This window comes from Phoca vitulina, unplaced genomic scaffold (assembly GCF_004348235.1).
Source record: "Phoca vitulina isolate PV1807 unplaced genomic scaffold, GSC_HSeal_1.0 scaffold81, whole genome shotgun sequence".
Lineage (NCBI taxonomy): Eukaryota > Metazoa > Chordata > Mammalia > Carnivora > Phocidae > Phoca > Phoca vitulina.
In genome coordinates this window covers 805,678-818,437 of record NW_022589784.1, presented here as the reverse complement: position 1 = coordinate 818,437, position 12,760 = coordinate 805,678, and the positions used below count along the sequence as shown (strand labels likewise).

Here is a 12,760-nt window from a genome sequence, read left to right as displayed (position 1 = left end):
TTTTTAAGTAGGCTCCACACCCAGCGTGGGGCTCAAACTCACGACCCTGAGATCTAGAGTTGAACACTCCATAGACGGAGCTGGCCAGGTGCCCCACGTATCACTTATTCTTGTTCATCCCCCCACCCCAGTAGGCTGTGAGCTCCAGGGGAGTCAGGATGGGACCCCCGAAGTAAGGTACTCCATATGTGTCTGATGAATGAATGAACGTCACTTCCCAGGACCCACTGCACTACAACAGGGCTAGCAAACTTTTCCTGTACAGAGCTAACTAGTAAATATTTTTGGGTTTGTTGGCTGTAAGGCTTCATAGCCATGACGCACCTGGACTATTATAGCCAGAAAACACCAGAGTGCTGGTGTTAACAAATGGAGGTGGCTGTGTGCCAATAAAACTTTATTTACCAACGCACAAATGTGAATGTCATATAATTTTTACATGTTGTAAAATAGTCTTCCCCCCCACAACTATTTAAAAATGTAAAAACCATTCTAAGCTGTACCAAAACAACAGCAGGGGGATGTGATCTGCAGGCTGATGCCAAGTCTGTAACATTTAAATGTTTTGCTCAAACGTGTCACCTTTCTAATCAGAAGTATATATATTATATACATGTACACAGTCTTTTAAGACTGGAGTCAGGGGCGCCTGGGTGGCTCAGTCGTTAAGCGTCTGCCTTCGGCTCAGGTCATGATCCCAGGGTCCTGGGATCGAGCCCCACATCGGGCTCCCTGCTCAGCGGGAAGCCTGCTTCTCCCTCTCCCACTCCCCCTGCTTGTGTTCCCTCTCTCGCTGTGTCTCTCTGTCAAATAAATAAAATCTTTAAAAAAAAAAAAAAGACTGGAGTCAGATACATCCCTCCTCTCATCCTCTCTGCCGCGACTTGCTGTGCACCCTCAAGGAAGTCACTTTCCCTCTCTGATTCCAGGCTGTGACGTGCAGACAGTTGCAGCACACACTAGGGCCTCTCACAAAGAGTGGACACAAGGAAGGACCACGTGTCACTCATTCACCAACAGGAGCAGGAACAAGAGTGGTTAGCCCATTTGGGAGAAGAGGAAGCTGAAGCTGGAACAGAAACCATTTGGCTAAGTTGGCAGCCAGACGGTACTGTGCCCATGGCTACTTTCTGGGATGCGGTCCAAATTGCGTGTAGGTGACCACTGGGAGGTCCCTTATGTCAGGGGACACTGAAACCACAGGGGAGGCTCCGAGCTGACCGCCCCCTCACTGCTTTCGCTGGGGTCTGTGTGGGCAGCCGCCCCTGAGAGCTCCCCAGCGGTCTCCGCTTTCTGCTCTTCCTGGCCCTGTGAGATCCCTGCCCTCGTGTGCCTGGCCATGGTGAAGGGATGTCGCTTCTGTGATTAGGTCTCAAACAATTCTGACATTGCAGACTCTCATGCTGTCACGTTGGGGAGGCCCTCCCGCCAACGGCCCCAGAGGAACTGGGTGCCACCAACGGCCAGTGCGGATCCTTCCCTAGGGGAGCCCTCAAAGGCACCCCCATAACTGGCTGGCCTCCTGACAGCGCATTCTGAGAGGGCGTGAAACAGAGGACCCAGCTAAGGGTTAAGAAAGGTGTGTTGTCTGAAGTGGCACCTTTGGGTCACTTGTTACACAGCAACACCTAACAAATATAACCTGCCTTCTGTCTCAGGCAGGGCGTTCCGGGGCATCGCTTCAATTGGGTGACATTTAGCGAGTGCCACCTGCATAGGCTGCCCAGGGCGCCTTCCGCGCGGCGGCCGCTAGGGGCCCCCGGGTCCACCGCGCAGTCCGCGCCCGGGACCGCCCCTCCGGCCTGCGGGCCGGCCCCGCCCCCGCCCCGGCCCCGCCCCCCGGCCCAGAAGGCCTCGCAGGGACAAGGCCCGCGCGTCGCCAGCCGAGTCCAGGCGCGCGTTCCAGCCGCAGCATGAGCGCCCCCGCCGCGCCCCCCATCTTCGCCCCCGGCGAGAACTGCAGCCCCGCGTGGCAGGCGGCGCCCGCGGCCTACGACGCGGGGGACATGCACCTGCAGATCCTCGGCAAGCCGGTGATGGAGCGCTGGGAGACCCCCTACATGCACGCGCTGGCGGCCGCCGCCTCCTCCAAAGGTAGCCGGGCGCGCAGGGGTAAACTGAGGCTGAAGGTCGCTCAGATCCGGTGTGCAGCCCGCTCTCCAGCTGAGGTGCACCCGAGCCTCCCGTGTCTCTGTTTTCCCGCCTGCAAAATGAGGCTAGCGGGGGGCGACGGGGACATAAAAGTGGGTGCTGCCGGCAGGGGCCTGCACACAGCAGGAGCCTCCTAAGTATCGGAACCTCCTGTCCGGGGGTAACGGGCCCACCCCGCAGATGGGGACAGGCTCTCCGACGATGACCTCGCGTGGAGCTCGGCCGCTATCCCCGCATGAAGCCGGGGAGGCCGTGTTGGCCCGAGCGGGGGGCGCTGCCCAGGCACACGCGGGCAATGTTCCTGCCCCAGGGTCCCCGGAAGCCCCGCCCGGGCTAAGAATAGCTCCGGGAAAGCTGAGGCTGGGAAACAGCTGTAGGGGTGGCCCTGTGCCTAGGTCAGAGACTGCGGGGTGCCCCAGGGGCGGGGCGGGGGTCCTCCCGGTGGCCGTGTTTCTACCTGGCCAATAAGCGTACCCAGCGTCCCTGCATAGTTGGGGTGTCCCCCTTGCCTGTCTTTGGGCCAGTGGGGACCCACCTCCTTCCCAGGTGTTCCAGGCCCCAGGCCTCAAACCCCCCCCCCCCCATTTCATTGTAGCAAGGAGGGTAGACAAAAGTAACCAACTCGAGAGATAAGCGCCACCAGGGCTCAAAGTCCAGGGTCTGACCTCCCCACTGGGGCCAGGCCTCAGATCGGCTGCCCACACGTCCCTGGCCAGAGCCCATGCTGTTCCCGCTCAGGCCTACTGTGTTCCAAACCACCCTCCGCCTCTGCCCTACTTGTGCCCTCCCGGCCTTGTGGCAAACATTTCTCTCCACAAAGGCCCTGCCCTTGTGCCCCCTCCTCCAGGCAGCTGCCCAGCCCCAGCCTGGCATGTGATACTGGGTTCTTTGTGTGATCAGGGGGCCGGGTGCTGGAGGTGGGCTTCGGCATGGCGATCGCAGCCTCCAAGGTGCAGGAGGTCCCCATCGATGAGCACTGGATCATTGAGTGCAATGACAGCGTCTTCCAGAGGCTCCAGGACTGGGCCCAACGGCAGCCACACAAGGTGCCCACCTCTGCCTGCGCTGCCCCCGGGGGGGGGGCTGCGTAGCCGCCGAGATGGAGGAAGTGGTCTTCTCCCCTGGGAACTCCTCTGCCCTCTCCCTTACAGCAGGTGGGGAGAGCCTGGACACCTGGGACCCTCAACCTTCTCTTTTCTCCCGGGCCCCTAGGTGGTTCCCTTGAAAGGCTTGTGGGAGGACGTAACACCTACCCTGCCAGATGGCCACTTCGATGGTGAGGCGGGGGCTGGGAGCCGGGGGAGGGGGCGCCTCTGCCTGAGTTTCCACCACTAGCCCCCGTCCTTGGCTTGCAGAGGGACCTTGTACGGAACACACAGCAGTGCTGCACTGGGGGGGCGTGGCAGACCCCGGAGGAACAGCTGTGGGGGACGCTTCCCTGCTGTCCCCGGAGGAGGCAGCATGCTGTGAGCTCTGGGCGGGGCCCGTCTCCACGTGCACACACCGCTGAGCTCTGGCCCCCACCCCGCTTCCCGTGCAGGGATCCTGTATGACACGTACCCGCTGTCCGAGGAGACCTGGCACACACACCAGTTCAACTTCATCAGGGTAGGACCTGCTTGGGGGGACGGTCACCCCCAGGGGTGAGTGCAGGTGGCTGCCGTTCACACACGGAGCACCTCTCCTTCCTGTTTCTCCGTCCTGCTGGGGGGTGGGAGGCCCACTGGGCAGTGGCTTCTGTCCATACCCCAGACCTCCATCCTGACCACTGTCCCTGCCCAGGGCCATGCCTTTCGCCTGCTGAAGCCTGGAGGCATCCTCACCTACTGCAACCTCACGTCCTGGGGGGAGCTGATGAAGTCCAAGTACTCAGACATCACCACCATGTTTGAGGTGTGGCAGCCCGGGAGCTCCGTGTGGGTCCACGCCCCAGCCCCAAGCCAGGCAGCAACCTTGGGGCAGCGGCAGGAGTAGCCTGTGACCTGGGGAGGGTCCCTGGCCTCAGGGGCTGGTCTCCTGGGTGGATTGTGAGCCTCCACTTACAAGTCAGGTAACGTCTCAGCTCAACGGCCTTCCGTGGCTCCCCAGTGCCCTGAGGACACAGGGATCCAGTCCAGGCTCCCCACCCAGGCATCCCGCCTCACTCGGCCCTCCTCCACCCAACAGGTCTGTAGGTTTAGGCATGCTGTCCCTGCTCTGGGTGTGCGGTGGGCAGCCTGCTGGTGCCCCACAGAGTCAGGACATTGCTACCTGAGTTTAGACACCTGGAGGATGCCCACCCCAACTCGGGCTTCCTGGTTCTGTTGGTCAGCAGTCGGGCTGCCGTGCCCAGCTCCCAGGGGCCTTGGCAATTGTGAATGCCATTCTAGGAAGAGTGGGCGCTGCGGGTGTCTCGTGAGGCCTCAGGGCCCTGCAAGCGACCTGGCGCTCCCCCACCCCCCCAGGAGACACAGGTGCCAGCCCTGCTGGAGGCGGGCTTCAGGCGGGAGAACATCCGCACGGAGTTGATGGAGCTGGTGCCCCCCGCTGAGTGCCGCTACTACGCCTTCCCGCAGATGATCACGCCCCTGGTCACCAAGCACTGAGCCCACCCAGGCCTCTGGCTCAACCACCTCTGTCCCTGTGCCCCCACTCAGTGCTTCTGCAGCCGGGAGTGCAGGCTCTGGGCTCTCAGCCCTGGGTTCGAGTCCGGCCACACCCACAGTGGGACAGAGGGTAAACTTCCCTGACCGTCCCTGCAATGGGAATACCATGACCTCCCTGTCCGCATCCATGAGGACAAAATAAATGCTGACCCTGGGCTTGCCCAATCAGCAGGACTGTGTGCTTTCACTGACTTCTCCTGCCCCTCCAAAAAGTAAAAACAACAGAACACCATCTGTTAAGTGGGCCCCCGGGGAGACGGGGCCACTCCGCACCACCACCTCTGAGCCGGCACGTGACCCCACACGTGACCCGCCCGTGCCCACCGCAGACCCACAGGACCAGTGGATCGTAGCGATGTACAGCTTGTCAACCTCCTCCCTCAGCTGGCTGCTGGGGTATGGACGGGGTGGCGCTCATCAGGGCCACACGGCCACCGAGTCTCTGGTCCCACCCGCTCAGGGCAGGCTGAGAGCCTCAAAACAAAGCAAAACCTTCAAACCCAGCCGTGCTCCCCAGGACCCCCGCCTCACCCCTAGACGTGGTGCCGCTCTTCTCACCACAGGCTCTTGGGCCCGTCCACTCCCCTCCTTCAGGGCCTCAGCGTCTCCGTGCACAGAAGGTAGGACGGGGCCTGCCCGGACAGCACTGACCTCTCACACCCCCAGAGCCCACACTGCCCACCGGTCGCGCAGGGAGGGGGAGGGGGAGGCCAGCTGGGTCTATCGGTTTATTGACCATCCTGAGGGGTGCTGCAGGGGCCGGAGGGGCCGGCCCTACCTGCGGTACCAGATCCTCAGCTTCTTCTCCCGCTTGATCTTCTTCTGCAGCTGCAGGATGCCATACAGCAGGGCCTCGGCTGTGGGTGGGCAGCCTGTGGGTGGGACTGTGCCTCAGTTTCCCTGCTGGCAGGGAGGGGGCGGAGCTCATCCTGGACCCTGGGAGGGCAGCCAAGGCCCCCCCAGACCAGTGACTGGATTGTGGGACCTGTGCCTGTCCTCCCTGCTGGGGCCACGGGCCCACCCCCTGCCACTTGGCAAAGGCTGCCTTGCTCAGGATGGTCAAAGGGCTCGGCCAGACGCAGCAGCTGGAGGCCAGACAGGGCCCTGGGACGAGGAGGGGGCAGCAGAGCCACGTCTGCGAGAGGTCTGACCTGGGGCCCCCTCTCCAGCACCTCCTCTAGCCTGTACTGCCCAGGCTGGGGGTTCGGCCCATCACAGGGAAGGAGCCGCCGAGTTCCTGACCCTGGCAGTCAAGCCTCGGGCAGTGGGGAGGACTAGGCTGCCCATCCTGGGCCCAGCTGCCCTGTCCGCTACCCCCGATGACCTGGCTCAGGACCTCTAGGAGGACAAGGGCAGGTGGCCTCCGGACCCCAGGCCATGTTCGCCCCTGGTGGTGGTGGGCACTTGGAAAGCAGGGAGGGAGGGGGGAGTTGAAGGGGCAGAGCAGCCAGGCTGGGCAGGGAGGCCCACACGGCCCACGGGAGGGGAAGCCCTGGAGAAATGCTCCCCTACAGTCCCCGTTCCCACCACCCCGCCAGAAGAAGCAGACGGACAGGTCACCACCCAGGAGACCTGCCCAGGACCCGGGGGGCCTGGAAGGCCAACCACGAGCGCGTCCGGCCCTGGGCCCAGCATCCGGCAGTACCATCCCAGTACCCCCTGATGGAGGGGCCGAGGCCCTGTGGAGATCTGCCCCCGGTCACATACCCCACAAGGCAGCTGAGCAGGGCCTGGCCTCGCCCTGCAGGGTGGAGTCCCAGGTGCCCTCCCCCACTAGACGGGCCCTGGCCCCCCCCAATGGGGGCCGCCCTGCGGCCTGGTGTGTCTAAGGCCCTCAGGAAATATCTGCAGGACACTAAACAAATCACCACCATCCAATGTCCTTTTGAGGGGCGCCAGAACGTGACCTAAACTTTCCTGGGCAACCTGGAATAGGGGCCTTGAGCGTCCTCTGCTCTCCGTGCCTCGGGTCGGGCTTTCCATGCGGCACTGAGAGCCCAAGAACACGGCGCCTTCATCTGCAGGCTAAGCACCACCCGCTGACCCCTGACCTCTGACACAGAGGCCCTGGGGCCCGAGGGTGGCCAGCCGAACACGGGCTTCAGAAAGACAACCAGTACTTCTCCAGTATGAACGTGTCGCAAACATTCCTTGCTTTCCGGACAGAAGTAACTGGGGACCCTGCACTTTTATTTGCACAATCTGACCACCCTGGTGATCTGGGGTCCAAGGGAGGCCCCGTGCACACTGGTCCTGGTCTCCAAGAACCAGTCTCTGTTTTCTAACTGTGTTCCGTGGGTTTTGTGTCTATTAGGTGGGACCATGTGAAGTGTAGTTTAAAGAAAGCCGAGGATCCGCGGTCCCACCCAGCTCAGGCTAAGCCTTCAGCACCAGCCTGGGCCCACGTCTGGATAAAACCCAAGACTCTTCAGTGGGGGAGACCTTCAAGGGACAAGGGAGGAGGAGGCTGGGGCTTCACTCTTCTACTTGGACCTACATCTGTTCATCCTGAAAAGGGGGGAGCCCACCGCCTCTGGGGGGGTGCGGGGGCCTGTGACATGGGAGGGGTGGGCTCACCTGGGACGTAGATGTCCACGGGCACGATGCGGTCACAGCCCCTCACGACAGAGTACGAGTAGTGATAGTAACCTCCTCCGTTGGCACAGCTGGGGGGGGGGGCATGGTGAGGGTCACACTGGCCACCCCCAGCCCTGCCCCCAACGCACACCTGCCTTCAGGTGCAAACAGGTACCAGGAATGGGCAGGAATGGGATGTGGAGTCCCAGAAAAGGGAACGAGGCCTTCTGTGGGATCAGGGAGAGCAGAAGCAAATGGACGGACCCCGAGCTCACGACACTCAGATGCTCAGGGAGGGAACCAGACACAGAAGTCCACATGGGGTGTGAGTCCACGTGGGTGACACGCCCAGAACAACAGGCTCATCCACGGACGGGAAGGGGCTCTTGGGGGCGGGGGATGGGGGGGAGGTGACAGCTGATGGGGGTGGAGTTTTCTTGGAGGATGATGGAATGTTCTGGAACTAGGGGCTACAGTTGACAGCACCGTGACTACATGGACCATCACGGAACTGCGCACTTGAACAGGGTGGACTCTGTGGCCCGAGTTCTACCTCAGAACACTGAGGTGAGGAAGCAGCTGCTGGTGGCATGGGGAAGGGACTGGGCGCCAGGAGGGAGGGCGAGGAGTGTGCAGACAGCCCACAGAGCAGGGCACCATTTACATCCATGAAGCAGGGGCAGAACAGGGGCGACTCTGAGTGGCACAGGAGGGATGCCCTGGGGGGGTGCCGCCCTGGGGAGGGGCCGCAGGGTGTCCTGAGAGCACAGATGCCCCCTGTGACCGCGGCAGAGGGATTGGAGATGGGCAGGAGGCGCGCCAGCGTGTCGCGGGCACTCACCTCCCCATGGACACGACGTAGCGTGGCTCTGGCATCTGGTCATACACCTGGAAGAGACGGTGGGGTCTGGGTGCGGCTCGAGGCTGGCGGGCGGGTGGTGAGCCTCAGGGCCGGGCCTACCTTGCGGAGCGCCGGGGCCATCTTGTTGGTGAGCGTGCCGGCCACAATCATCACGTCGGACTGGCGCGGGCTGGCGCGGAAGACCACGCCAAAGCGGTCCATGTCATAGCGGGGCGCGGCCATGTGCATCATTTCCACGGCACAACACGCCAGGCCAAAGGTCATGGGCCACAGGGAGCTCTGCGGGGGCAGGGTGCTCAGCCCGGGGGCACGGTACCCGCCCCAGCTCAAAGCCCATCAGTCAGGCCTCCCCACGGCAGCCAAGCCACCTCCAGGCCCCAGAGGGCCCTCCGATGGTGTCACGGCTCAGTGTGCTCAACAGGAAGGTAAAGCAAACTGCACCTGTGGGTCAACACTTCCCAGCAGCCACGTCACCAAAAAAGTAAAGAGCCCCAGCCCAGGTGAAACGAGCGTTACTGACATAGTTCACGTAACCCGCACGTCCTAGGTCCCATCCTCCCGACACAGACACGCGCCGCTCCCAGTGCCTGGAAAGCCCCGTGGGGCACAGGTTCAGACCCTGGGGCTCAGCCCCTCCGACGGGCTCCTTCCTAACACTCCTAGTGTCCAGGGACGCCCAATGCCTCTTCCTCCAGGAAGGCTTCCTGGATGCCGCTGCCCTGACCACTGCCTCCACCCACCCAGTGGCTCCTTCTCCCGCTGACTCCTCTGCCTAGCCGGGGACCCGGAATGGGTCCTGCCTGCCCCCCACGGGCTTGGGCTACACAGGGGGCTGACCCTGACGGCGTCTCCGATGGGCAGTTAGGACCAACACTGCAGGGGACACCCGGCGGGACGCTCGCCATGGCCCCAACGGTTACAGAGGCACACAGGAACGGCCTGCCCCTGGGACCCCCAACACACCAAGAGGAGCCACTGCCCTGTGAATCGGGGAGACACGTGCACACAACACGCAGACTGTCCCCAGTGAGTACTGGGGGCGGGGGAGTGTTTTCGGGTTTTTCCCAGGAAGGAGCCACTGTTCCAGGGACACACCACTTTCCCAGTTAAAATCACTTCTGCGTCAAAAGAGAAGAATAAACAGAAACAGGAGATCCGCAGAGGGGAGGCAGGTCATCTTCCCTGGGGGTGGAGGGAGAGACCAGGAAGCATGGCACGGGCACCGAGAGGACATCAGGGCCAGCAGCGGACAGGGGCAGGTGTGCACGTGTGCGAGCATGTGGCGGGAGGCCTGAAGGACGCGGGAGGGGTCAGGGGCTCACCCGGCGGGCCCAGTTGATGAGGTCATCCAGCTTGGCCACCACATACTCGCCTCGGCTGCTGGGAAGTGCGGAGGATTTGGGGGCCACGGCTCCAGCCGTGGACGCAGCGGGCTGGGTGCTGGTAAGAACACACAGCAAGGGGAGGGAGGGCCTTAGCCAGGCAGGCACCCCAACACCCCCCACCACACGGTCAAGCCCAGAGCCCCCTCTCAGAGGGCAGCAGCAAGCTGGGGCATGGGCCGCTCTGGGGCAGCACTGGTAGGAGCTGGGCTGCCAGGGTCAGGACAAGAATGAACTTTTGGCAGCTGCCCTCTGTCCCCGTGGAAACTTGGTCTCCCCATGCGGAAAGCAGGAGCTCTGCTGACACGCTATCAACGGCCCTTCTGGTCTGGGGACGCGCAGCCGTTGTCTTGGACATGCAGCAGGGGGCTGGGCAAGGCTCCGAGGGCAGGGACCCAGGCTGCATCGCCTGACGGTGGAGGGAGGGCCCTGGAGTCACGGGGGCTGCTGCGGTGCCAAAGGGAGGTTTTAGGGTGCGCGGGGTCCCAGGAAGGCCGGCCTCACCTGCTGGGGCTGTCAGCAGCCACGCCTGAGTGGACACCACGCACCTGGGTAGCCACGCCCACGCCGGAGCTGCAGGGAGAGGGGTACACGTGAAGAGGAGCCTGGGGTGCCCTGAGACGTTGTGACAGAGGCTACACTGGAGCAGGGATGGGGAAGTTCCACCCGGGGGCCAAACCTGGCCCTCTGCCTGTTGTTGTAAATAAAGTTTTATTGACATGCAACCACATCCACCCCTTTCTGACTATCTCAGCTGTTTTCACAAAGGCAGAGCTGAGCCTCCACAGAGCCAATCTGGCCCTTCATGGAAAGTCTGCCGAGCCCTGTCTAGGAGGTGTCTGGTTCTCATCTCCTAGTTCTCTCACTTCCCCTTTATTTTACAGTGAATGCGTTTGATTCCTAGAAAAAACGTCTTCTCAAAACAAGGCAGAGTCGGCCCAAGCCCAAGTGCTCCTCGAAGCCTCCCATCTCCCCTCCATCAGGAAGACCCTCTCCTCAGATCTGCCATGTCCCTGCCCCATGGCGCCGGAGATTTCATTTCTGGGCTCTGTCCACTGAGAGGGCACGGTGACTACCTGCCTCCCTGTCCTGAGGAGGCCTACTTGAGGCCGCCACCTGAGCAAATGCACCAACCGCCTTCCTGCAACACGTGAGTGAGTTGTGAGGGAAGGAGGGCAGGCAGGCGTGGGTCTGAATACAGGCTCGGCCACCACCGGGACCGTCCCCACGGAGAGGCCTGAACACCACCTGCAAGACTGCCGGACTATGTGACCTTCAGCAGGTGGGCCCCCTCCTAGTGCTGCTGAAGGACCACCCCAGCTCCGCCGTGCTCTGATGCACCCCCACCCGCCAGCGAGCCCTCCCGGGCAGGGCCGTGTGGTGGGGGAGACGCAGACACTCACCGCAGAGCAAGGATCCGGCAGAGCAGGCCCGGAGCTGCTGAGAGAGCCACACGGTGCAGGCAGTGAGTTGTAGGCGATAAACCCTGGTGGGGCCCAGCCTCCAGGGGTTTGCCCATGAGCCCTACGCCTGGCACGTCCTTCCTGTTACCCTGGGTCTATCTAAATTCCACTTAACAAACACCTGGTAAAAAGGGGTCTTTCAGAATGTGCCCCACACAGTGTCCCTACCCTGCTTAATATCCCACACCCTGAAAAAAAGGCCACACCACACCCGGGCCATCCTCCCTTTCCTCCTGCAGGTCAGTGTCGCTCCTGCCTCAGGGCCTTTGCACTTGCGGCCCGCGCCGCCTGGAGCACCCTGCCCCACGCGGGCACATGCCGGCCCGTCTTACGGGCAGGTTTCGCTCCGTACCACCCATGCCCCCGGCTCTCTGGATGCGGTCACCCCGCTGCACCTCCATCTCTGTGCTGCGTGGTGCCTGTCTCTCCCAAGATGCTAGGGCCTCGCTGGGGTCCCCGGGGTCCTCTGCTGTGCCTGACGGGCTCCCGGCCCTGGGCCGCGCGTGACAACCAAGCTCCCGGCGGGGCCCGGGTCCGGTGCGCGCCGCCCGTCCCTCCCGGTGCCTCGGGCGGAAATCCAGGTCTGGGATGCGCTGGCAGCACGGTCAGCGCCCCTGCCCTCGGACGAGCCGCTGGATCTCGCCGCCCCGGACCCCGACGACGCTCTCCCCCGCACCGCCAGCCCTCGTACTCTCGTTTACCCCGCATCTGCGGACGGCAGCTCTCCGCCGCACGCCGCGCTGGGAGCCCCGGAGGCCTCGGTTTCCCCGCTCGTCGGGGCTCCCGTCGCCCCGCCGCGGCCGCCCCCGACCCGACCCGCTCACCCGCCGGCGCCGCCATGTCCGCCTCGGCCTTCAAACAACCTCTGCGGTCCGTCCGCTTCAGCGCTCCGGGTCTCCAGGCCCGGCTCCCAAAGCGGCTCGGCTGCCGCGCGGAACCCGGACCCCGGCCCTGGGACGTTCCGCCTCCGTGGACTTCCCCTGCGGCGCGCCCCCGGACTCCCCCTCCCGGACAGGCTGGCCTGGGGGTGCGCGCGGAGCGTCCCGCATAAAGCAGGGGCGTCGCTCGCCCGCTCCTTACGTCGGGAACAAAAGCTCAAAACAGCGTCCCTGGGTGGGCTCGAACCACCAACCTTTCGGTTAACAGCCGAACGCGCTAACCGATTGCGCCACAGAGACGGCGCTGCCGCCCCGCGCCCCCTGGCCTCCTATGAGGCGCGCGCAGCCGGGAGGCCTGGCGCAAGCGGCGGCGGCGCGCGGGCGGCGCGGCGCGAGCCGGACTTGGGACGACGGCGGCCCCTGCCGGCCAGCCGAAATAGCTCAGTTGGGAGAGCGTTAGACTGAAGATCTAAAGGTCCCTGGTTCGATCCCGGGTTTCGGCAGCTGTTTTGGCGCTCCGGCTCCTGGCTTTTCCTTCCCCAGCATGCCCCCCATTCTGCAGACGACGGGCGGGGCCGCCGGCTCAGGCCCACGTGGGGGAGGAACGGAGCCCTCAACCCCCTGTCTCCACCCCCAGACCGTGATTCCGGCCCAAACGTGGACTCTAGCCCGATTCCCAACACTTCTTAAGCGGTAGGATTAGAACGAGCGCTAGTTGTTAGGAGTTCGCAAGAACACCTTCCGCCTGTATGCCCCCTAATTCTTGCAAACCTGCCGGATTTTACACTTGGGGGAAACTGAG

At 63.2% G+C, this 12,760-nt stretch overlaps 2 protein-coding genes and 2 non-coding genes across 6 annotated transcripts; 2 read left to right on the top strand and 2 right to left on the bottom strand.

Annotated features, from left to right (window-relative positions):
- The first annotated feature begins 1,844 nt into the window (after positions 1–1,844).
- Positions 1,845–5,007, top strand: GAMT (guanidinoacetate N-methyltransferase). The gene is made up of 6 exons (XM_032394691.1): positions 1,845–2,094; positions 3,052–3,197; positions 3,364–3,427; positions 3,692–3,759; positions 3,934–4,044; positions 4,596–5,007. The coding sequence occupies exons 1-6, from the start codon at positions 1,914–1,916 to the stop codon at positions 4,734–4,736; spliced, it is 711 nt and encodes a 236-aa protein (XP_032250582.1). The 5' UTR covers positions 1,845–1,913; the 3' UTR covers positions 4,737–5,007.
- A 504-nt stretch (positions 5,008–5,511) lies between these two features.
- On the bottom strand, positions 5,512–12,057 carry NDUFS7 (NADH:ubiquinone oxidoreductase core subunit S7). 3 transcript variants are annotated; one of them, XM_032394943.1, is made up of 8 exons: positions 11,905–12,057; positions 11,021–11,066; positions 10,122–10,190; positions 9,558–9,675; positions 8,335–8,514; positions 8,215–8,261; positions 7,374–7,462; positions 5,512–5,668 (listed from the first exon to the last, which is right to left on the bottom strand). In XM_032394943.1, exons 1-8 carry the CDS (start codon positions 11,918–11,920, stop codon positions 5,571–5,573), a joined length of 663 nt encoding a protein of 220 aa, XP_032250834.1. In that variant the 5' UTR covers positions 11,921–12,057; the 3' UTR covers positions 5,512–5,570. The 3 variants fall into 3 exon arrangements, with proteins under 3 accessions (XP_032250834.1, XP_032250835.1, XP_032250836.1); XM_032394944.1 differs by having other exon boundaries at positions 11,021–11,057; positions 11,905–12,055; XM_032394945.1 differs by having other exon boundaries at positions 11,021–11,054; positions 11,905–12,055.
- A 127-nt stretch (positions 12,058–12,184) lies between these two features.
- Positions 12,185–12,258, bottom strand: TRNAN-GUU. The gene has a single exon. It is a non-coding gene; the product is annotated as a tRNA-Asn (tRNA).
- A 130-nt stretch (positions 12,259–12,388) lies between these two features.
- TRNAF-GAA lies at positions 12,389–12,461 on the top strand. Its single transcript has one exon. It is a non-coding gene; the product is annotated as a tRNA-Phe (tRNA).
- Positions 12,462–12,760: the final 299 nt, after the last annotated feature.